Source organism: Erithacus rubecula (assembly GCF_903797595.1).
Source record: "Erithacus rubecula genome assembly, chromosome: 3".
Taxonomy (NCBI): domain Eukaryota; kingdom Metazoa; phylum Chordata; class Aves; order Passeriformes; family Muscicapidae; genus Erithacus; species Erithacus rubecula.
The window spans coordinates 122506147-122532757 of record NC_136689.1 but is presented as its reverse complement, the minus strand read 5'-3'; the positions used below and the strand labels follow the sequence as shown (position 1 = coordinate 122532757).

The 26611-nt window shown below is 37.5% G+C and overlaps 1 protein-coding gene across 1 annotated transcript in view; it reads left to right on the top strand.

The window, feature by feature from the left end:
• Nucleotides 1-783: 783 nt before the first annotated feature.
• Nucleotides 784-26611, top strand: part of CNGB3 (cyclic nucleotide gated channel subunit beta 3) — a gene marked incomplete at its 5' end in the record, with an annotated part of 98856 nt that continues 73028 nt past the window's right edge. Inside the window, 2 exons of the mRNA XM_079299556.1 lie at nt 784-837; nt 1111-1308. Of these exons, the coding sequence (XP_079155682.1) occupies nt 784-837; nt 1111-1308 (252 nt within the window). The remainder of the gene's footprint in view (nt 838-1110; nt 1309-26611) is intronic.

The window sequence follows — 26611 nt, the reverse complement described above, 5'->3', positions numbered from 1 at the left end:
TCTAGGCAATTAGTTCCATTAGGAATATCTCAGGTTGGTTTAGATAAATTCTACATCAAAACCACTGTGTGCATCTCATATTGTCTATATCCAAGTAAAGGTATTCAAGGAAGTAGCAAAAAATAGGTGATGAGTAACATCAACAATTTTCTGAAGAGTAGATACTTTTGATATTAGTCTTTTTGTCAATTAATTGTTGTGGTAGTTAGACTCCTGGCAAATTAAAGAAAGGCAGCAATCATATAGTTTGAAAAGTCCCAGGAGAAACAAGTGAGCCAAGGAGCATAGACAGTTTTTTTTAAGCTAGTCTGTCTTAATAAACCAAAGTATATTAATTTTCCATCTCTACCCACTAGGTCATGAGATGAGGAATACATGTTTTCCACATCTTTACTGAGCAATAAGAAATTGGACAAGAAAGGCAAGAGACTGGCATGACTGAGTCAAACATGCTGGTCAAACTAAAGGGAAAGAAGGAATTGCACAAGAAGGGGAAACTAGGAGACTGTAAAGCTGGAATTGAGGCAACAAAGTGTTTCCTACTGTAAGAAAGATCAGTTTTTTAATGACTACCTGAGGAACCTGAATGTACCTAACTCTATTGGACCTGATGAAATGCATCCCATAATCCTGAAGGAATTGGCTGTTTTAGTTGCCAAGCCACTCTCCATGGTATTTGAAAAGTCCCAGGTGATGGAAAAAGGGGAAGCATTGTATCCATCTTAAAATAGGGTAAAAAGGAGGATCATGGGAACTGTCAATTTCACTTCTGTGTCTGGGAAGATGACGGAACTGAACCTCCTAGAAATTATGCTAAGAAATATGGCAGACAGGGAGGTGATTTGAGACAGGCAGCACAGCTTCACTAAGAGTGAGTCCATCTATGATGGAGTGACTACATCAATGGATAAGGGAAGGGTTACAGATGTCATTTATCTGGACTTCCATAAGGACTTTGACATGATCACCACAACATCCTTCTCTCTAAATTGAAGAGGGATGGTTTTGGTGGGTGAACTGTTAGATGGATAAGGAAATGGTTGGACAGTTTCATCCAGAGGGTAGTGGTGAACAGCTCAAAGTTCAATGGACAACCGTGGTGTCCCTTAGGTGTCCATATTGGGACCAGTGCCATTTATTACCCTCAAGTGCACCCTCATCAAATTTGCTGATGGCACCAAGCTGAGTAATGCAATTGAGACATCTGGAGGACGGGATGCCATCCAGAGGGACCTGGGCAAGCTAATGAAGTGGGCTCATAGGAATCTCCTGAGTTCAACAAGACCAAGGTCAGGGTTCTGCATTTGGGTGAGGGCAACTGCCAGTACCAACACAGGATGGGGATGAACAGATGGAGAGCAGCCCTGCCCAGAAGGACTTGGGGGTGCTGGGGGATGAGAGGCTGGACAGGACCCAAGCATGGGCACTCCCAGCCCAGAGAGACATACATGTCCTGGGCTGCATCCAGAGCAGCATCACCAGAAGGGTGAGGGAGGAGATTCTGCCCCTCTGCTCTGCTCTGGTGAGACCCCACTTACAGTGCTGCATCAGCTCTGGGGTATCCAACACAGAAAGGACATCAACACGTTGGAGCAAATCCAGAGGGAGCCACCAAGTTGAACAGAGAGATGGAGCACCTCTGCTATGAGGAAAGGCTGAGACTGTTGAGCATGGAGAAGAGAAGGCTTCAGGGTAACCTAACTGCAGCCTTCCAGTATCTGAAGGAAAGCTACAGGAAAGATGGGGCAAGACTATTTGTACAAGAGTGTGCAGCTTTAAACTGAGTATCATTAGGTTTAGATTAGACATCAGGAATCAATTCTTTACTGTGAAGGTTGCAAGGCACTGAAAGAGGTTGCCCAGAGAAGCTGAGGATACCCTGTCCCTGGAGGCATTCAAAGCCAGGCTGGATGAGTGATTTGAGCAAGCTGGTCTAGTGGAAGGTGTACCTGCCCATGACAGCAGGTTGGAACTAGATGATCTTCAAGGTCCCTTCTAACCCAAACAATTCTATGGTTGTATGATTTTTCCCCACCCCCACCCTCCCTGGCCTAGTGACACATACCCCATCAAATTCAACTGAGGCTGGTAGTTGTCTTGAAGATTTAAAAATCACACAGATGAAGTTCTAGATTCTGATCTGGATGTGATAGGAAGAATATGGTTCCTCAGGTCTGTAAGGGGAAGTTTCTCACCCAACAACCCCTTTCTAGACATGACACCAGCAAGGCAGGGATCCCCAGGGTCAGCCTTTACATAGAGGTTTCTCATTGGTGCACTTGCTTAGTGCCTCATAGCTTAGAGCTATTTCTCACCTATGTCTCACCTATGTGAAAAGTACCTTTTCACTTTATAAGAAGAAAAAGTATTATTAAAACCAGATTTTTTTAAGTAGGTCTTTTAGATTATTTGCAGGAATTAACAGGGTTCACTGCAAAACATAATTATGCATATTTTGGCCATCCTGATCATACAAAACTGTCAAACTCCTATGCAGTTATGAGGAAACAGACCAATTACTTATTTGTTCTCCTATCTATAAACATTGGATATTCTTCATTGAAAGCAAGCAAACATAACTGCAATGCGTCAGGAGTTTTAGACTAGAACTTAAGGAACCCCAGAGGGTGTTGGGCAGTAGAACAGGCTCCTCAGGGAAGAGGTCACAGCACCAAGCTTAACAGAGTTGAAGAAGGGTTTGGGCAACACATCAGGCATGTGTGGCATATGAGATTCTTGGTATTGTGTAGGGCCAGCAGTTAGACTTTGAAGATCCCTGTGGGTCCCTTCCAATTCCAGATATTCTATGATTCTATGTTGTTTAATCCATGTCACCCTTCATCTTAATTGTTTATCGACCTAAAATTATTATTGCTTAAATACATTGCAATTTTGCTTGTAATTTTTTTAAAGGGTAATTTCTTATGATTTCAAGTTCCAAGCTTTTATTGGAATAATTAGATCCATTTTGAAAGCGTTCCCTTTTCATAATGATACTCTGATCCAGTGAAAAAAAGAAAGCAAAATTTGATCTTCAAGAAGATAGAAAACTTGACAAATGCGTTTTCATACAAAAATGGAATTCATCTTTTTAAATTGGTTTCCACTCGTCTGTGCATGGCAGTAGAGATCAAGAGGGCATTTGCAAATTATGGAAAGCAAAATGCCAGCAGATAGTGAATTTTTATAGATGTGCTTGACTAGAAAGAAAGATGAATTTATAATTAAGGATCCTTTTCCTGGGTTTATTCTTCAAAGATAGCTGTGGGGTATAACATACAGAAATACTTTTCAGTGGAGGGGTGAAGCTGTCTAAGCATCATTTTAAGAGCAAAATTGAAGTGCTTCATGACAAAAGACTTCAAATGTTTTATGCTCCCTTAGAAGCATTTCCAATATTATAAAACAATATATAGACATTTTTCTATCAGAAAAAGTACTAAGGCATAAAATCACATTCAAAAGATTTCTGAAGGTGCTTCATTTAAAGTTTAATAGTTTAGCCTAAGTAGAGAAGATATTTTAAAACCTGGAAAAAAAAACTGAGTTACATTTCAGTTGTAGTACTTTGTAATAGAATGAGCAGTCAAATGCTGTCATGTAGATAAAAGATATGTTGAAAATTGCATTTCTTTAGGAAAAAGTTCTTTCATGAATATCATGTTTTTATGCATTTCATAATCATGTAGTTTAAACATAGTGACAAATATTTGGGGCACAAAATTTTTTCACATTTTAAAATTTTAGTTATTTCAACTTATAAATTATTCACCATGAATATTTTACTGCTTTGTTAAGCTGGTGGAATTTGGAAATAACTCTTTTATTCTTTATAAAACTTTCTATCACATTTTCAGCACCACCTTAAATAACTATATGTTAGATTCCATTATTTTTTAAAGCATCTTATGGCAAGGTCTCATACCTAAGACCTTGCCTCAGTGTCTCCAAACTGATAATGAACCTACTCTCCATTGCTTTTATATTATTGTGATTTTTAAGTTAGAGTATAGACTGATAATGTGCAAAAAGAATCGAAACATATAGGGGCAAAAAAGAGAATTTAAATTATCTAGAACATAGAGTGAATGGACATAAGAAATAATTTATCCTTGCTTGCACTGCATTTTCTGAAATGTTATTATCCAGCCATGACACTCTCAGAAAATCTTACAAATTTCACTGGAGCTGAGACTATGTGAGTTATACTCAAATAAACCTGTGCCAGACTTCTATTGAAGGGTAACTTTTTTCAGTATTACTAACCTAGTGAAGAGATGTGGAGGTGACAATTTTAAACATACACACACACATCCCATAATCTTGTTTTTCTGAGCTTTATAATATCTCACCTATAAAATTCAATGAGTCTTGACAACAAAAAATATTTGTATAAGAGGCTCACATCAAGCAGGCAAGCAGCATTAGTTTTGAAATTTAAGGATATAGGATTGCTAGAATCTCTACCTTCACATCCTATACCCAAAGGGAATTCATTTCCATATTTCTTTGACAGGATTTTAAAAATAGTTTTGAAGCATATGTAATTTCCTTCAGAAGCAAAATAAAAATGAAACAAAAATACCTGAATATCAAAGATCACTCTTTGGACATCTCTAACCTTGTGCATAGACAAATTTTCTTGAAAATCAGCACAAAGAGAATTCAAACACCCAACAAAGGGCATTTGGGGTAGATTGTCTGCTTTTGCTGAATAATATACCCCATTGCTTTATGTGAGATCCTCCCATTAAATTTCAGTTGTCACCAGCCAAAAAAGAGAAATATAAGTGGGATTTGTGCGATTACCTTGATTCAAAAGATTTCTAAGCTTGGACGTTTTTATGGTCCCAAAGAATTCCTATTCACTTATTGCTTTCCACCAGAAGGAAAGAAATAACAGTGAGGGCGCTGTTATGGTTTTGGGTTTTTTCTTTTTTATGTTCAACAAATACATTTCCCCAAATAAATATCTCAAAAGCAGCATTCACAATTGGCTTCCAGCATGAAATAGCACAACACACAAAACATGTTGGAACATTAGTCTGGTTTCATACAGTGCTTTTCAAATACTGTGATAAGAGGTCTTTTAAAAACTAAAGACTGAATGGAGAAGCATATTAACTTGAAGGAAGGATCTGCCTTTTTGTTACTCCATGTGTCATTACAAGGTTTAGACATTAGAACAAGTTTTATATAAATGATGCACTCTGCAGGAATTGTCTTTACTCTAAGAAAAATATCAGAAGCCAGACAAGATAGCTTGGCAAAAAGCAGTCTAATTTAAAACCTGTCAGAAATAAAGAGCCCTCCTGGTGAGATACTCTGTGACAAGGTCTTAGATAGGAGATCACATCCAAATCACAACTTCTGTAAACAAGTAACAGCTTCAACTCAATTGCTTTTATAGCTCCTTATTTACACCAGAATTAAATTATATCTACCAAAGAGCAAACTTTATCACTGTCTGTGGCTGAAGAAGCAAGTGCTGCTGTGCTGTACAGAGACTTAACCAAGACTATAACCAGGGCAATTCACCTATAAAGAGTACACCTAGCAAAGGCAGCAGAATACTGCAATCAAAGTCAATTACTCCAGAATTACACCAGCAATTGGGACTAGAGAGTTAGAATATCTGCTATGCAATATCCAGCAGATTTGTATGTCTACAGAATGTCTACATGGGGAATTTTAAACAAGATCTGAATGGTGGCATTTTATTTTGTGGTGTAAGGCATAAGAAGCATATCACTTGTAGAAAGGGTATTCCCTTTTTTACAGCCTTCCTGGATGATAAATCTGGTTCCCTGGTTAAACATTTTGCATCACAGAGTCCAGTTCCCTGCTAACACAGGCACCTACCTCTCTCTCACTCATGTCTGCAGCACCATCTCAAAGCAGCTCATCTCTTTGGTCCAGCACTGTGATCAGAGACAGCTCCAGAACGTCATTGCCATTACAAACCCAAGCTTTATCATGGCCAGTCTACAGCTAAAATGAAGTAAGACAATGCAAAAAGCAAAAATTTTCATTACTATTATTGTTATTCAAATATTTATTATAAACAATTTTTTAAATGATCACACAAAAGTCCAGGTTTTATTTGTTATGTAACCTCCAAAATATTTGAGGTTCATTCATGGCTGTTATGAGTCCTTCTACTCTTTCATGTTGGTATCTTATCAAGTGGATACCAGAGCCCAGAAACTTCCTCTTCTATTCTGTTCTAGAACAGAAATATTTTTCCTTTGCCATGGAGAAAGGCAATCATTTCAACGATACACTAGAGAACACTTGCTGAGTCAGCAGCAAGGATAAGGTGAGCTCCCCAATTTTCCCATCCATTCCTGTTTGACTGCAAGCTTTGGAAATCCCCACCAGAGTGCAAATTCCTCATAAACACTAACCTATGGTAATTACTAGAGTGCTGGAGAAGGACCTCTTGTTCTTCCAAGATCACCAGAATTCTCTCACAAAATGTAAGTGTACCTTTAATCATAAAACCTGTCCTACCTCAGATTTCTCATCCAACCTCAGATCTCTCATCTCACTTTCTGCTGAACTCAGAAATGGTATGAAAAGTATTTGTATAGCTGCCCTGTTAGAACAGTTGCCTGAGACCTCAGAATTATCCTTACACAAAGAATAAGCGCTCAAACTGTAGCCCTATACTTTAAAACTGAATAAGGTCTATAAGTACTGGAAATTCAAATCTTCTTCACTTGTGAAGACAAAACAAGACTCTTAATGACTTTCCATGCTGATTTCTTTTTAAGGAAGATAAAGTTTTATGTATGAAATGAAAGTGATGACAAGATTCATGACAGTTTAATTCATATACTCAGGCTGGTTTGCATTCAAAGTCATCTGACCTGTTTTAGGAGTTGAAATGGTCTGTAAATACACTTTTTTCTTTATTTTGATTTCCATCAGAAAGAGCTGATATAGTAATCCAAGACTTAGACATTTAGGTTTTAAATGTCTAAGGTCTAAGATGTCACTCATGGTCAAGATGTTGTCACTCAGAGGAAGAGCCTGCAATGACAGAATTCACCTTATCCTTATCCATTTGCCTTCTTCCCAGGTGCCCCTCTGGGGCTAACAGTAATAGTGCCTCAAAAGTTACACATTTGAAGACAACTGTCAAAAGGCACATCAGTGAATTGAAGGCTTGTGAAAACAAACACTAAATCCAATATTAAACCAGATTTATTTCTTTCTTCAGTTGATTCTCCAGTTCATCTGCAGACTTCTTGGTTCTGCTGTCCCCAAGACTTTTTACAAGTCTGAGGATTTTAGTTCAAATGTTTCTCCCAAGTTTCACCAGTATTCAAGTTAAATTCAAAAAATTCATGTTAATCCCAGGTCTGAAATTCAAGTATCTGGAGACCACAGAATTCTGTGTGAAGTTTTGCAGCAATTCCACACTGTTATCACTGTCAGTGTCGGACAGTGGGGAAAACAAGATCCTACTGTCTTGTGATTCCATCCTCGAACCTAATACCATTGGTACTGTCATTTAAAGACACAGAATAAGCCATAAACCAGGATGATGGCACTGGAAAAGGCAGTCAAAAGAGACCACAGATCTTAAGTAAGATCTCCCTCTTTCCTGTTCTGGACAAGAATGTGCTATGTCCTTGTATTTTCCCCACATCAATTACTGAATTTATTCCAGCAGAGCAAAGGAAAACAAGGAAGGAGAAATCTGACCCTGCTGTAATCAGACAACACCTTTTTACTTGCTTTTTACCAAATTTCTGAGGCAATCCAGATCCCAGCATCCAAATCTAAGAAAGTCCATAGTTGTGGAGAAGGATCAAGCAATATGCATAGCCATGTAGTTGTCCCAGTGCACTTTGAATTAATTTCAAACCCAGCAGGAACTCATAAAGCATTGCACAGAACAGCAACAACAATTATTCTTAACTGTAGGCCCAGCTGGCTCCCAATCTTAAACCAGCACGAGTTTTGCTAATAACCATGGCAATACCAGAAAAATAAATACCTTTGCTTAACACAATCATTATTTACTTGCATCCACCCCACTGATGTAATTTAACTTGGACTCTTTATTCTATCTGCTCTCCTCCTGTCTCCCAACTAGAGTATCCAGGACATATGACACTAAAGTATATGCTGAATATCTGCCAGCTAGAGCTGGGAGCACTGAATTGAAAAGAAACATAGTAAAACATGTATTAAAAAACAAACAAACAACAAATAAAACAAAAAACCTATCATTTAATTAGTTTACCTCATAGACTGAATATAAACTCGTGCATAATGTCAGAAATATCATCACTGATGACAGCACTGGGGACTATGATTTGTGTCAGGAAAGATGATCTCATAGCAGGTATCTCAAATTTAACTTGTATAAAATGAATAAAAAATACTGTTTGCCACTCATAAGAGTAAAGTTTTCAAGGAATGGGAGAAAAAAAGAACCCCAAAATCTGAGTGCAACTGAGTCAGAATATGAAATTTTCATGTCTCCAGGGTGTTAATTCATGAGAAGGTGTAGACTGGCAATTGCTAGAAATCAAATGGAAAACAAGTTGTGACATTCTGTCAAATTTCACCTGTAAGTGCAGAATACTGATAAAAATAAACTCAACTCAACCTTTCTGTTTCCACAATGCATCAAAAATAGAAGATTGAGGTTATTTTCTCAGTGTAATAAAAATGAATCTCTTCAAGAGATTCAAATTGAAAAACATGTTTTGCAATTCTAACTGGAATATTAATCACACTTCCTATATCAGGATGCAGAGTAGCATTTTCAAAAGTGTCTGAGATTTTTCACTGACCAGACTTTAAGTTCTCTGTAAAAGTTTGGGTTTAGATCAAATGAAATGTGTGGAACAGCAGTTCCCAGTCATCACTGGTCCTTAAGTAACAATTCTGTGAAATCAGCATTTTTGTAGGAGCCCTGCATTGTGTCCATTCAACTGTGTTCAATTTCAAGCTTTCTGTTGCCTATGAATGTGAGCAAAACCACAGGATATACACAGCATTTCCCCTCAATGTACAAACTGGCTTTGAAACAACTTCAACAGAAACAAGTTAGATATGTCAGTTTTACTAAAGGTATTTTATACTATTAGAGTTTTACTTTTTAGCTTGTGTATTCATTGTTCAAACCCAGTCATACATGAAGACAGGTTCTAATTCTTCCATAGAACTCCACCAATATCTGTGAAACATTTTTATGCATCTAGTCATATGACTAGCGCAGACTTACAGCTCTTTGCACCTCATTCTTTCTGAAACAAAAAAAGATAGGAAAGTACCATTTTTTTCTATATTTGTCTTTTATTGGCTCTAATATAGCAACATTTCTCTTAAGACTCATTGCACTACCTTCTGTTTGTTTACATGCAAAAAATGTATGCAATATAATGGAATTCTTTAAGATAAACACCAACATGCTTCTTTTCATATAACACTTCTTTAACTCACTCTTGATCACCATTTGTGCTTTTTTCTTAAGATTTGCAATGACATACTTTTTTTTTATAGTTATTTGGCAGAATGCCATTGTAGTGACTTCTGCAATCTGTGCAAGATCTTTGGAAACTATTACTAGTTCTGGAAAACAGGAACCTTTGTGACCCAGAGGAGTGAAGATCTCTTGCTTGTTTAAATGTAAAAAAGATTTTTTTGAGCCAAAAATTATTAAACTTTGTTTCCCAATCAGACAAAGGGGAAGGGGGATAAAGAGAAAGGAGGATTTTGAAGTTTCCTTCAGGTGGTATACACTTTGCAGCCATTTCTTGTGAGATGCTAGTACACAAATCAATTCTTCTCAGATAAGTTATGAGTCTCTCCTGTCTACCTAAGACTTACTGCAGTTGTAAGTATAATGCTTTACTGGACAAAAAGAATATGGTCATTGAATGCATTTTACACATTATTATATGCTTATAGTAGTGGAAGAGGAATTGAGATGAGGGAGTGGATTAGTTCACTTACTCCAACAATTTTAAATCAGTATAAATTTCCGGTGTAGGCAATGCCTTACCTGGCTTCACCAATCACACCGTAGTGTGTAGGAGCTTTTCACACCAAAGTAACAGTGAGACTGCTCTAAACTCTTGCAAGGTCTGAGAAGGCATTGGGAAAACTGGGACTGAGAAAACACAACAATGAGTAACTTGTGCTTTGTGAGCAGCCAGCAAACTCCTGAGTGCAGAACACCACTTAGTGGAAGTAGACTACCCAGCTAAAATGCCTAGAAGGACTTTGGTGTTGTGTGCAAAAAGAGTAAAATCTACTTTCATACACTTAAAAAAAAACAACAAAAAAAAAAAAAAAAAAAAAAAAAAAAAAAAAAAAAAAAAACCAAAAAGTAAATGCATTAAAGTGGCTTATATCCAAAACCAGAGAGATCTATTTTTCCTTTATGACACAAGATCAGTGCTGCAGCTGACCTATATTCCTAAAGGATAATTAGATCAAATGTCAGATTTAAGTGACCTAAATCTCCATGGCTGATGCAGACAGTCAGAACTGCACCATTGAACAAGGAACATATCGTGATCGTACTAAATTGATGTGTAATTAGGCTGGCAAACATTTACTGCTATTCCATTTCTTTCAGATAGTCCATTAAATCGCTTGTAAATAGCAAACCACCTACCTTCAGAAGGAAAATTGAGAATTTAAAAGTACATTAAAACGCTCAAAAATAAGGAAATTGCAGAATTAACATTGCTCATAAAATCTTCATGGGCTTCCCTGTGTATGGTGATAAGACCCCTTGGTCCTCAGGACATCTGTCTCATTCATTTCAAAAGGAGAAAACTTACTTATAAATTGGAAGACCATATTGCAATTTTTTTTCTAGCAATTTTTAATTCAATAACTGTAAGAACTTAGAAATCACAGCTGCCTGTCTCATACACTGTTAAAACCACAGAAGAACTTTGCAGAATGGAGCAGCAGGGTGGCACTGGCTCCTGACAATGTTCCCTCTATGGCAAACTGAGTGGAACAGCAGCTGCATGTACTCATATCGCTGGCATGACCCCAAGTTATGGGACTAATGGCATCTGTGACCAACAAAGCCCCCCTCCTCACAAACACTCACTCCTGCCCCCAAATATGCCTCCGTGGATTCCTGGAACTTGGACGTAAGGCCACGTGACAGGAACAGGAGATAAGATAAAGGTGGTATTTTTACCTAAAATTTTGTGGTTTAACCCCTGCCAGCAGCCAAGTCCCAGACACCAATCAATGGGGATTGTCCATCCCACTGCCTGTGGGATGGACTCATATTGGAGAAGTTCATGGAGAACCATCTCCCATGGAAGGGATCTCCCCACTGTAGCAAGGCAAGGACTTCTCCCTTAGCAGCAACACTAAAACATTTGGTGAACTCACCATAACTCCCATTCCCCGTGTCCCTGCACTGCTGCTGGGGAGCAGGTAGAGTTGAGAAGGAAGGAGAAGTGAGGGAGAGGGGGGCTTTTAAGGTCTTATTTTACTTATCATTATCCTGCTCTGATTTTGTTAGTAAAACTCAGTTAATATCTCTAATTCTAGCCTGTCTTATCTGTGCTGGTATCTGGTGAGCGAGCTCTCCCAGTCCTTATCTAAGCTCATGAACTCTTTGTTATATTTTCCCTCCCATTTTCAGCTGTGGAGGACAGTGAGACAGTGGCTTTGTTGGATGCCAGGCAGCCAGCCAAGGTCAACATGACTTCAGCATATGGTCTCACTTGCACCTGAATTCAGGTATAGGCACCTCTCAATAACTGGATCATAACACTAACCTTAAAACTGATCCCTGAAGGGGATGATTAAATTCTTCTACTCATCCTGTGGTACTCTTCCTTCTAACAGGTGTCTCAGAACAGATCGTTTTTTTCCTTAAACTTTCCCTGTTTAACAATGACCATGGATAAACCCCATTTTACAAACAGAGAAGGCAATGAGATGTCCCAGCCAAATCTCACCAATTCTGTACTCTTGGTTTGAGGTCCTAAATACTTGACTCCTCTCCTACGTTCCACTGAGCACTTCCCCTCACTATGAACAAGTCTCAGAGGATGACAGGCATCTGCAAACTACAATTCAAGGCCTTCAGTCAGTCCCCAGAAGACAAAATATGAGACATTTGGGAATCAAAATAAGACTGGCTTTAGTGGCTTGCCTACTATTAAAAGGAACTCAGTGAACCAGGCAGAATCAGCAGTCACTTCTTCAAGGTGAATATATATCATTTGGAAGAAGGCTTGGCTTGCAATGCCATCTTATTCCATATTTTGCTTATAGCTGAGCTGAGGAAACCAAAAACTGCAATGTCCTTCACAGACACACAAACCGTGATTACACTGGTCAAAACCCAGCACTACATACTGAATAATTAAAAAACAATCTTAATGCTAACCTATTCTGATTTACAGCTGGTGTAGCATTATAAATACCAAATTTAAGCGTTCAAGCAAGAATAACAGAATAAAAAAAAAACAAAACCAGAATAGATAAATCTCACTGTGTGAACCCACACACAGCCTTTTGGCAGTGTTTTGGAGAGGCATTAGGACATTCACAAAGTCCTGCATTAAAATACTGCTTGTTTCCAATCAGCCTAGTGTATCGTTCAGGCTCTCTCACTGTACAGCAACTGTTTTTCTAATATATATGTAGAGATACTCTATATTAGTTTTTTAACTGTTATAGAATTGCCTAGTTGAGGAAATGTGAGCATTTTTGATTGCTCTAAGCAGGCTTGGATTTTAGATTTTCAAGATTTGTAGTCTTAAGAAGCATGTCTCCCAAAATTTTCTGGTCATTTCTGAGATCTATTTTGAGACAAGTCACAGAGAGAATCACTTGAAATGGTCTCACCACAACCTCAAGCTACTCTTCTGAAATATCCCTCAAGTATTTTTTCCAAAGCTGGCCTCTAAGCCTCTGACCATAAGAATGCCTTTGAAGCTCCATAGCAGGGGCTGTGGAGTCTTGCTGGTGTTACTCAGAAATCCAGTAATTTGAGGAGAAGATCTTGAAAAAAACTCAGTAAAACTCCTGACAGCTGCTTTGTCTTTGCCCAGTGTAGCTTTATCAGGCTTGTTGGTTGCTCATGGATTTTGCATGTTCTGTCCTGGTTTTAGAACTAGATGAAAGGCCTTGGGATAATTAATGATTTCAGGTGGTCCACAGAGATGCGGGACTACTTTCTTTCACACAGTAGAGCAGTTGTCATTATAAACATTTCCCAGATCCCCTGCACAGCACTGGCTGACAGATAAATTGCACCCACACAGCCTTCTTCCTGAAGATGCCAACACACAATAGAGATGATTACATTTCTTTTCAGAATATTCTTCACCAATCTTTTAAGATATGATCTCCTGAAAGCAGTGATAGAAAGCTATATAGACATGTAAAAGAGCAGATATCTTGTCCAAAAGTCAAATTAATATAATTAAGTAACTCCATACCAGTAACTGGAATTAATTTGTTTTGTGCATTGGTACATGGTGATGGTTTGGTACCATGCAGGATCATGTATATTGTATAGTTTACAGATTTCTGTCCTGTTCATCATGGCCTCTCTTGATAAAAAACATATCCGGCACCAGTCTGACAATTACCTAAGGAAGTGGCAACAGAAAATGAATTGTTAAAATGTTATTTCTGATTCTTTTTGGGGAATCAAATCTGTCTCAAATCATGCTAATGTAAATTACTGTGGCAAATGTGATATCTCTGTCTGAGAGCATGTTAATGTAATTTACTACAGTGAATATCACATCTCCATCTGCTAAAGCAATCTGTTGAAATTCACTAAGATTATTATCTTCAAGAGGAAAAGGTTTTTAATCTTTCAGGTTGTTTTTAAGTTTCTTCTGATGAAAATATTATCTAACATGTGAAGCTGACTGACAGCCTTTGATTAAATTAAAAATGGAGGATGCAAATTTCTAGCTCTTACCAGATCACTGTAGAACATCAGCTGGTAAAGTTAAGACCAGAATTTCAATAGCCCAAAACTTTCAATTTCAGACAGGATTTCTTCATGAGTGGTAGACAGACACCGGTGCCATGAGGGTAATATGGTAAATTTTACATTTGCCTCAATGCATCAACTTTTGACAAGTCTTTCCTTGCTATCAGAGACCAGAAAACTCCAAAGCAAAATGTTCTGCCTCAATAGGCTACACAGAAATAAATATAAAAATAGTGAAAGAATGTAGTGGATATGACAATCTTATTATTACAGTTAGGTAGTGTTTAAAACAAAAGAATAAATCTTTCAGGCACTATCACTGTAGAAAAAAGAGTCTGAAATATGTCAAGGAATCACATATCTTTCCTCAGAGCTACCCAATCTGTGCTCATTATACATAATCTGTAATAATAGAAAGATGTTTTTACTACTAACTGAAGAGATCTCAAAGCCAAATCTAGGCATCAACTAACTACAAAGTATTACAATATTCTATTTCACAAAGGCCTAAAATGGGTTTAAAAAGAGAATACTTACTTAAATGCTGAAATTGTTGTTGTAAACAAATTTCACTTCAGCAAGATTTTTTTTGTTTTTTTATTTTTTTCTATTAGCATCTAACAGGTATCACCGAAAACATCCAACAATATGGATGAGAATAGCACTTTCAGGAGAAAAATATATAGGATGCAATATCATATCAACAGCTTTGATTACAGTCCATTGCACTGATCAAAATAATCAACTATCCCACTTTTAGAGGCTTTTCCTCTGTTTGGCTCTGGATTTGGCTAGAATGGGTCGGGAGCACAGGGGAGCTTGAAGACTGAAATCAGACCACAGAGATTTGTAGAAGCTTTGGAGAATATTATTCTTTGGAGAATAAAAATGCTTGGATCAGTAGGAAAATAAACAAAGAGGTACCTACTGTGGGAATGGAGGGTTTGCTTATTTCCCTCTCGTCTTTCCCCTCAGAAGATGGCTTCTTTCTGGTGGTGACAAAGCACTTCACAAAGTCAAATTTCAAAGTGAGGCATCCAAAATACTTACACTCCCTGTTCCAGCCTCTTTCTAGCTGGATTTGGCTGCTGGGCAGCTTCACTTTGGGGTATTGACACCTGTTGGCCGACATAAAAATAGCCAACTGTTTTCTCAGGAACACAGTCCCAGTGCTGGGTGCATATGGTTTCATGTTCTCTCTGCCATATGTTAGAAACTTTCTGATTCAAACTGGTTGCAAGTAAAAGTCATAATTTTAAAACTATCTTTTAAAAATATCTAGCTTGGATTTTGTTTTGCTACAAATGCCAAGACACCCCAAACAATGGAAACATTACCAAGTCTCTCCAAATCCTCCAGTATGATATAAACAACAAAATTATTCTTTAGCTTCTGATTTTCATGGATTCCAATAAATCCAAAGAACTACATACTCCAGATTTTGCTGGAAGAAATTTTGTTTGCATAAATCACATTGGTGAGGGCTGGGCCGTGCTCTTTCGGCTTCCGGCCTCCCTGGAGGTGCAATGGCCTCTGGCTGGGGCTCGGCTCTGGGCTCGGCCTTGGTCCCGGCTCAGCTCAGCTCAGCTCAGCTCAGCTCAGCTCAGCTCAGCTCAGCTCAGCTCAGCTCAGCTCAGCTCCCCTCTCCACGTGGCGTGGCCAAGGGGGGATGAGGGAGCCACCAAAGTCTCTCCCCCCCCACCCCGTTCTGAGAAGAGAGGCCCCAGATGTTCCGCGTGGCTCGGAGTTTTTCCAGCAATGGCCTGGCTTCTTCATGTCCTAGATGCAATTTTAACTCTTTTAATGCCTGGATAAGATTCTCGATCTCCTGAGCTCCCCTGAATGAGAGGAAATAGAGCATGGAGTCCACAGAAGGCAGCGGAATGAAGATAAAATCCTTGATGGGAAGAAATTGAAAAGATGCAACTGATGAGTAGCTGAAAACCATTTTTGTGGGGCTATAAGGGGACTGTGAATACACTAAAATTCCTTTAAACTGTGAAATATACTTGGGGAGGTTTAAGTGCTTGAAAAGATGACCTTTTTGCTTTGAGGAAATGGAGGTCTCTGTTTTGGGACTGGAAATATGGACAGTGACATTTAATAGAAAAAGAGATGAAGAGAATTTTGTTTTTCAGCAGCTTGCCTTTAAAAGTGGTACCCCAAGTGTGTAACATAACCCATAGCACAGCTCTGGAAGGACTGTGGGGAATGAGAAGAAAATTCATGGTTTTGTAGGTCCAGGCAGATGCAGACTGTGAAGGTGAAGACACCCCCTAAGCCTAAATCAAAAAAGGAACTTTTCTCTCTAAAGTGAACTGAAATGATTATTTAAATAGATAACCGACTGAAGTGTTTTCTGTATGTTGTTCTTAAGAAATGTGGAATGAAGGAAGGGGGAGGAGGGAACAATCTAGGAATCTTATTCTGAATTCTTTTTGTGTTATTAATAAATTTCTTCTTATACCCTTTTAAGTTTTAAGCCTGCCTTGTCTCTACGCCTAAATTCTATCTCTAAAAGAAATTATAAAATTGGCAAACCCGAGTCACACCATGACACTGGGCAAAATTGCCTTTTGATATGGTTCCATAGGAACATTCTAAACTACTGAAAAATGTCTATCAAAGAATACATGATAATTGTTATGACCAGTGTCCTATATCTTGAAAATTTAGGCTTAAGGACAAATTGATTTGTGTTCCTCTATATTCCCACTGAAATTTGAAGCTCACAAGAATTTTCTCCTTAACTCTATGTCAAATTATCTCCCAGTAAATGTTATTTTGAATTCTAAAAATAAAGCTTTACACTGGATATCCTACTATTGATAGTCAATCACTTCTGTTTTACTGACTGAATGTTAAATATTCAACAGTAAGATAAATACATCAAGGGTGTAAATTCTGTTTACATCTTTAATGTATATTAAATCCCTATATAAACATCTTCATTTAAGAGATTGAAGAGTAAAATGGTTTTAATGAAATAATCCTTAGAGCATTGACATTGCCTTCATTATTTTCATAAAAAGGAAACCCAAGAAATTTTACATTTGTTTATCTCGATTTTTATTTTGGAGAAACTATTGTATTCATGAATTATACAAATGAATTAACCATGTTGCTGAGGAAGACTTTAAGATGATTTTCATCATGTTTTCACTGCAGGCAAGATGGAACTACTCATTTTCACAATTTCAGCTCACTTTATCTCATCCAAACACTCTGAGCTACTGCAAACTGAAATGTCACGATGCATGACTGAAGGGACATTGCAGTGCAGTAAATTTGTAATGCCAGCTTTTTTACATTTCAGTTTATAAAGCATTTTATCCACCTTCTCTAGCATTAGCAGACCAGTTTTTTACTCTCTTTCATGAGAAGAAAGAGTAGGAAATATAGGCATAGCTAGACAATGAGAGGCAGGAATAGAAACATTAATCAGAATCAGGCAAAAAAAGGGATAAAAGGCAAAGAAAATTTATTTGCAACCTTCATAAGAGATAATAAAATGTTTAAATAATCAAACTGTGTAAATACAGACTGTGAACAAATAGAAGTGTCATGTTTCACATTGTTAAAAACTCATAGTCTAAAACAGAACAGGACAAGAAAAAAATCAATAGTATCTATGGAATATTAATGAGGTGAGGGAAGGAAGAGTAAGAAGGAAGAGTAGAGTGGTCAGGAGTGGTGCCAGGAGTAGTACATAGGCCATCAGCAACCTGAAGAATCAAAACCACTGTGTGTTTTGGCAGACTTTTGCAGATGGAAGAAACATCCTTTTAATACTACACAGGAATTCAATAAGTTTCTTCATCACTGTCAAGAAGACCTGCCCTTAAAAATGCTCTTAAAAATAAATAAATAAATAAAGCCAGAAATTAACTGATTCCTTGCAAAAAAAAAAAAAAAAAAAAAAAAAAAAACACATTGGCTAATAGCTTAAGCAAAAATACAAACTTGAAGGGGTGGCTGACTGAAAAATAAGCACAAACATGGAATGTGATAAAAATTACTGCAAACCACTGTGACTGGAAAGATAAGTTGTTACTGATCTGAATGATTCTGATGTGCACAATGCTTTTATCACTTGTCTTACTTTAATTTGCAATTCTTTTACTCCTTGGTTCAGAATGCATCACTGTTTCACCCTCATCAATGGTGTCAGTTCCTGGTCTTGCTGAATCCCACCAGAATTGTCAGAAGGGAGCTAAGTGGAAGTAAATGCATAACCATGACATCTGGGGAGTTAGCTGAATTTTCAGTATGGTGTTAGAAACTCTCTGAACAGCCAAATGCTCTTGGTTATCTCTCCCTGTTTCTTAGCTGAACTGTTCTTGCAATAAATGGAAAGGAATGGCATTTGGTTGTGCGTCATAGCTGGAACAATTCCAGATGATGCCTAAATATTCATTGCTTAGAAGAAAAGAGTTCTGGTAACACTGTTAATTTGTAATATTTTTATTATCCTTGATACCCCTACTGAGACAAAGGAATGAGAAGACATGAATTTAATACACTTATCTAATTCAAATTTGACACTTTCAAATTTCACTTGAAAGATGGTAGGTTTCCACCTCAGTTCACAGCATATATTCCCCAACACTCTTTCACAATTGCAGAACATACTTTACATACATACATACATACTCACTTCATATTCCTAAGGATGAAAGAAAGCAGCTGCATTGTTTGTAACTAAAAAAAAATCCTCAACATATTAAGTACTGAGTGAAAATTAGCTGGTGTGAAAGCAACTACATTAAAAATGCAAACTACTAACATCATATCTGAGGAAAATTCTGAATACATCAAGTTTTGCTAATGTTTATGGTCCACAACTTGGTTTCCTATGTGCTGACAGACAAGCTCCCTCTTTCACATGCCCTATAGAAATGCTAAGTTTCAGCTGTCCCTATTAAATACATGGATACAAAAAAAAAAAAAAAAAAAAAAATATATATATATATATATATATATATATATATATATAGTTTCAGCAGTTCAGAGTATTAAAACTTGGTTTTAATTACCCTTGGATTATAATTTTCATATCTTCTCTAATGTTAATAATCTGAAGAGATACAAGACTGCCAAAGGTGAGAAAAGTAAATAATGTATTTACAAATGCAGTAATAGGACAGCTTATAAATCAAGAAGGGTCCTGTGTTTAATTTGTCTTTTGTGTTTGATTGCCCATATGTCTGCATGCAGGCTTTGCTTTTTACCTTTCTGAATTTATAGGAGGATTTTGTTAATATACACATTGACCTTTTGAAAATAATGTAGGGAAAAATGGGGAAACATTTAATCAGTTCAGTATAAATTTCACTCACTTCAAACGTTTTATGCAACCCACAAAATATGTATCTTAAAATGAAGGTTGCTAGTCTATATTGGTGAGGTGAGGTGTAATACAACAGCCATCTATAAGCCTAATTTGCAGAATGTGGGTTTATTAGGATTATTTACTGATACTTTCCCTGATAAAGTACACCACTTTGTGAAAAAGAAGTTTTTCCTATGAATTTGAAGTTTCTGCTTTTTGAAGCATTTTGCATGTAGTAAGGGAGTAAAGAGGAACCTGAATTTTACTTCTGAGATTTTAGTAGGTTAAGACAACTCACCCATTTTGCAGAACAGTACGAAGAGATTCCTGATGGCCTTTGCTATGTGGCTGTTGGCTTTGAGACTGTCATAGGAGGCAAATTTCAGCATTCACAATATGACTGCATGCACCTCTAGATGTGAGTCACTGGAAAATTGCACAAAACCTGTGAGTGAAGACTTGGAATAATTTTTTGATTACAAAAGTTCTACTTAGAGTGGAACCTTAGCTTTTCTGTGTTCTATATCACACAAAACCTTATACCTCTGACTTTTTAGTGTTTTTGAATTCTGGTTAAATTAAGTGGTTTAATCAGTATATTTGATCTTCCTTTCCAAATGAATTAGGGCAGAATTATGATTATGTAAGTTTCTTGGATAAGTATTTTATACTTTTACACAGCTGGATCTAAATTTGTTCCTCCCTCTCAACTCCCTGGATAAACAACATTTGGCTTCCTAGCAACCTCATTTGTCCTCAGTCATTCCGACAAATTATTGCAACTCGGTTTTAAAACAGTTCAATTTGAAATTATAAGCAATACCTGTGCTGCAGATGTAAAATTTATTTTACTTCAAAGGTCTTGTACTATGCAGTATAAACAGGCAGAAAGAGATGCTTTATGTACCCTATCCTGCTAGTTTCTCTCCTGCTCCTTACCTTCAGTGAGAGGAAGTTGCAAACATACCCATATTAAAAAATAATAATAAAAAATAAAAAGCAATATTCACTGCCCTTTGTGCATAACAGAAACTTTAGAAGGGAAACAGAGACCTGACAGTGAAATGAGTTCAGCAGAGGCCAGACAGATGGACGGCGGGCTGAAGTTCATGGTATGCAGAGTGAAGCTGAGCCAGGTTTATTCTGTTTTCAGGAGAAGGCAAATGGTGACTTAACTGGAGATGCTGCCTAACAAGGCAGCAGGATGATGAAGTCAGACAGTCCTTGGTGGTGCACAGCAATATGGTTATGGGTAATAGACACAGGTTTTAGGAAAAAATCACAATGTAGGTGATCAGCCACAAGAACAGCTTACCCAGCTGATTAATGTTCCTCCTTGAAGGCATTCAAAACTTGACTGGACAAGGTCATGATCAAATGCCTTAGGCCATCCTGTATTTGAGTAGGAATTGGATGAGAAGCCCCTTAGTTATTCTGTAATTCCAGCTTTTGAATATGCTCCTCTATCTGAAACAACTGTGTTTTAGCTTCATGGATGTGCTAGACAACACCCACTGTACAGAGCAGGTCCCTCACCCTGAGCATTAGAGTCAGGTTGGGGTTCTACAAGTGACTTCAGCAGAAGCAGATGCTAGTTTCTGTTTCAAATATTTGCATTTATTCATTGACACTAGTTTACAACTTCTGATACTCATAAAGAAATCCTTGAAGTTGTTTACTAACTGTTCTACTTGATTTAAAACATATGCAAGACCAAAGTAATCCAAATTCAAGTGACTTGAAACTGCTGTTAATCTCTCCCCATGATGAAATATGGTGTTTCGTCTCAAAGTTAATTTAATAATTTTGCTTTTCTGTCCTGCATTTGACTCCATCCCTACACTTCATTCTTTTCCATGGTTTTTCTCTGACACTCCAAAGAAGGAAAATAGAGCATGCAGTGCAAATAAGAATAAGTTTTGCCTTGGTACCTACATTTTTTTTAAAAAAAGAGCTAGTACAGATTTTCATAGTTTCCATGGTTGCTACTATCCTACTGAGATCAATACCTCAAGTGAACTCTTACAGAAACTCCAAGAAGTAGTCAAACACAGGAGTCTGTGCACTTCTAAGTGTGGGTTTCTAACATTTGCTATTGCAATACTTGGGTTATGTGTTGCCATTGTTTTACACAGATATGCCTCAAACCTCACTCAGATTTAATATGACCTTTGGCAAGATGCACAGAATTTAGTACCTCAAGTTTTATGTCATTCTTTTGCACCTTTTTGAAGTTCTTCACTCCAGTGAGTAAAAAGAGCAAATAATTTAGATTATAATGGCACAGAAAGACCAGAATTTCTCCCAACAATACACTAGGCAGAGAAGGATAGGAACAAAAATAAGTGCATAACCAGCAGAGAAGCATTTCCCAGGCATGTTGTGTGATGATCAGAAACACCATCAGTTTAGATGGAGTCAGTTGTTGTTGCAGCACCTATAAGTCAATGAAATTATGACCAATTGCTTTAGGAAGAGGAAAAAGTGGCATAGTTACACTGGTGGCATTGCACCAATGAAGAACATCCAATTTTTTTCAATAGATTTCCAAAGTAATGTGTACATAAAGGTCATCCCTCTCCAGGGCAGGCTGCCACTCTGAGTGACTGACAAAAATCCGTATTCTCCCACTTCCCAGTGTAAAATATGAGCATATTAAGTCTTGTAGAATTCATAAAATCAAGCAGTATTTCATGCATGTATTTGGACAGTGTAATTCAAAGTCAGCTTTTGTTTCACTTAATACTATTTTCTATCTGAAGATATTAGTAACTAGGCTTTTCTGAATATGTTAGCAACATTTTTAAGTGGCAGTTAATTTGTTTCTGGTTCACTGAATCATGTTTGTTTGAAATTTGCATTTCACAATTTCATATTAGTTCCCTGAAAATGATACTTTAAGAATATCTTTGTAAACATTTTCTCAATACTGCTAAACATCACAATTTCTTGGCATTTTTACAATTTACAAACATCACGGGTGTAACCATGAGCACAGTTCTGACTAGGTAATTACTGTACTGTTGCCAAAGACAAGGCTGTAGTGGGAACCAGATGAGAAGGAGTTTTTTGACAGCAGGTGAATAAATGTGCCTTATGGGTGCCAGAGGAACATCCAAGGTAGAAGATTGCAGTTGTCTATGCATCTGTGTTTCCTGAAGCCTGATCAATTTTACTGCTTTCAGTAACTTACCCAGCCTAACTCCACCACAGACATTCTGAATGTTTCTACATTGCTGTGGGCAGACTCCAGCTTACTAAATTTTCTGCAGATGGACCACGTGTTACTGGAGTAGCAATTAGACAATTCAGTTGTAAGTATGAAAGTTTCACTACTGTTTCTACTCATCCAAACCTATTTCTTCACTGTGCAGAACTTAGGTAGCAAAGAGAACCTGACAGAAAATAGAACATCTGATACTTTTCTAGTGATAAGTGAATTTTTAATGGTGACAAATAAGAAATATACTGATTTTTTCAGCTGAGGAAGCAAAGCAATTACACTATTCAGATAACACAAGGAATATTGAAAAACTCATCTGAAACCCTGAATGCTGAAGTACACAGTTTAAATGCAAGACTCTCACATTAAAATATGGTGATTACTCTTCTCACATTAAAAAATTGTGATAACTGTCTTTCAAAGAGAGTTACTGGAGAGACCAAGGGAAAGCTGTCTCCAGTCTTAGCAGGACTGTTTTTTTCTGATCTTACATTCTCTTTTTCTCACCAAAATAAGTGAGAAAATGTCTATTTGCCATCTTTTGAATCTCAGTATGCAGCGCTGCACATCTCACCTTCAAATGCTCCAAACACTAGAAACTCAAACCACTAATAACTTCCTTTTGTAAGTGTCATTTTCAGAATGTGACCAAGGTATTTATTCTATTGACTGCACTCTTTGAAGTGCATAGAGAGACATCCTGCAGAGACTAAAGCAACTATATATACTTCCCATGGGTAAAACTGCTGTCATCTTTCTCGTATTGCCACTAACTGGCCTGATTACCCTCACAATGGAGCCAATTTTGCACTGAGCTATTCCACTATCTTCAAAGAAGGTTGTCTTCACTTAAATTTAATCTGAGAAGGAGAGTCAGGCTCCAAACATGATTTAATCCACAGAATATCATAAGAAAGTTGAAGTGAGTCTGTTTAAATTTTAATCTATTTGATTCCATCTCTTTCAAATGAAAAAAAAATCTTCTAATACTGCAGAAGCAAAGTGAACAGATTTACCCATCATAATAATTTGAGTTACATAGGCTGCTTTCTCCACCCTATACTCCCATGTTACTAAGTTCCTCCAGTTTTCTGCTTTTTTACTCTACTTCAAGAGAAATGAAGTTAGCATTGAATAAAATTTTTAATTATTCAGGCCTGAGGTCTCAAACATAAAACATTTTGAACACTCAGCAGAAATTCTCTAGAATTGTAACAGTATTACAAAAGTTCATCACGGCAGAACTAAAAAACAGCTGGTGAAGATCACTCAAATTAATGAAGCATGAACTCTAGTACTGGGATGTAACTTACATTAGATGAATTTATTAGTCTTTCAGGGTTTCCTTTTCTCTTTCCAAAATGTTCATGTGACTTTGTAAGTAGAATCAGTATGGTTCTGAGCATTGACATTACAGAACTTGCTTCAAAGCCCAAATTATTACAAAAATATATTATATATACGATGAAAGTCCTAAAAGTATTTCTAAACAGAAAAATATCTATATTTTTGGGGCTTGAGGGAGTGGTGAGGGAGGTGGTAAAGAAGAGTGTAGCCATCACTTGCATCCCAAGTTATTTTCTAAGGAGAAATAGTGAACCTCGGTGATCACTGAGTATAACACAGCACTCCTCCCGAGGAACCAAAAATCAAATTTTGCTTTCATCCTCTAGATTCCAGACATGTCCTTCTTCCTGCCCCTCCACTTTTACAAAGCACAATCCACCCCACAGCTGGTTGATTCAGAGCTACAGACATAATAGTAACTATTCATAGACTTTTTGGGTGGCTGATTTCCATTTGATCAGCTCACAGCTAACATCTACCTGCAGCATCAGCAGGAACACAAATTCAGACCTCTCTCTAATATCCCGAGGTTTTTACCTTTAATTTTTTGTCAGATTTGTCTACACAGGCCAACATTAGAAGATTACTGTAGTGAACTAAAGACAGGCAACATGTCCATATAAGCCTGATATTGTTAATAAGTTAGGCTAAAAGCATTATCACTTTGTTATTGCAATGAATGCTGTTCTGTTACACTTTGTCTCATTTGCATGGGGTAGCTGAAAAACTGTAAAATTACAGAAATTCCGAATGAGTATATCCTATAAATCCCCAAAAAACATTGTTTATCATCCACTTGAAGTACTTTCTTCTTCTGATTCTGGGAAAACTTTTCATGACGTTCTAACAGCTTGATGCAATGGTCCATGTAACTTAAGCCTTAAATTAAAGCAGAACAATGGAAATGCTATGTTTGCAGTATTATTTATTTGACCTGAGATTGCCTTGGGGTTTTATTGTAAGTTTGGAAGCTGCAGAGCTCTGAAAGAAGCTTTTAGCAATTAGCTAATTTACTGTCTTTGGACATATCCTGAAAGGTAGAGATACACAATTCATTTTTATTTCTTAGCTCAGACTTGGACTCTTTTATGCTTACATTGGCAAACACAAAATCATTTATAAGCAGAATAAATAACAACTTTCCAAGAAAGTAGTGAGGCTCAAAAACGAAAGGACTACATTAGTTAGCTAGAAAAGATTGCATGTAGAACTATTATTACTTAATTTCACAGTGAGTAATACCTTCAGAAAAAGAAAACAAAACATTATTGTTCAGTATTAGAAAATAGAATAGCACACATCAAGAATTTTTACACCTGTGGAGAAAGGAGCACTAAAAAAAGCTACTCTTACATAAAGTATTATCCACCTTATGCATGAGCATGTCTAACGGTCACCTGGTAGAAATAGCTTCCAACATCTCTTAATCAATTCAAGTTCTATTGTTGAAGCTACTTTTCCTAAAATTACACATTCAAGGAGATTAATCCATTTAAAAGAAAATACTAAGTTGATCCTGACATAAACTCTTTGTCATTCAAGTCTCCCTCCTACTCTTTTTTTAATTAAAAAAAATTCCCTGATTAAATAATGTTTCCTGTCAGATTCTGCATGTGTTATTTCAGGAAAACTACAGTTTTGTTGAAGAAACCTATTTCTATGTAAAAGGCCTTTCCTGTGGAAAATTCCACACTAACTCTAATCCAATTCTCTTCCTTGAGGTCCCAACAAGGTTCATTCCTGCTGTACTTTCACCATAATTTCAAACTGGCTATGCTGCTGGCCTGGAAGTTCCGAGTCCCTTAAATGGCTGCCCCAGATGTATTTTGCTCATTGAAAAGTCAGCTACAGCTGAAGCTTTCACAGAATTCACAGAATGCACAGAATTCACAGGATCACAAGGTTGGAAGAGACCTTCAAGATCATCAAGTCCAACCCATGCCCTAACACCTCAACTAGACCATGGCACCAAGTGCCACATGAAGTTTTTTTTAAACACATCCAGGGATGGTGACTCTACCACCTCCCCAGGCTGACCATTCCAGTACTTCCGTGAAAAACTTTTTCCCAATATCCAATCTGTACCTCCCTTGGCACAGCTTGAGACTGTGTCCTCTCGTTCTGTCAGTTGCTGCCCTCTTTGTACTAAAATTCCTGTTCTTGAACCTCATGTGAGCAGCAACCACATGGCAGAAGTTTTGGAGCACTCCAGATTCTCAGATGTCCTTTGTGCCACCTCCTGCCCCGCAGCACAGGCACAATAACAGAGCTGCACAGGGTCCCCCAGCAGCTCCCCCTGCTCTGCCCAGCCCTGAGACTGCAGAGCAGCACCAGGGGGGCTGATCAGACAAGGCACAGCTTCTTGCCATCTGTCCTCTGTGGTGCCTCTCCCAATCTAGCTCAGCCATCCCATGGATTTGGGAGAGGTCACAGCCATGAATTTCTCCTCACCACTCCTCGCAAGGCAGGCGTTCTTAGAGCAGAAGCTGCTGCAAGGTAATTATTTTAAAAGGTAAAGGTTTTTCTTCAGAGCCTTTTTTTCCCTCCTACACTGCTTCATTACAGCTTATTTCTGATTTTGTGCTGCTGCAAGTTTCAACAAGTTTTCACTGCCTATATAAACTAGGAAGCCTACAAGCCCCTAGAGATGCACCAAGGATGGAAGATGACTAGGCTCGTCTCTTCAAATTTGTGGCATAGTTATAAGGAAGAGTTCTATAAGAGTTAATATATTTTCATTGTTTCT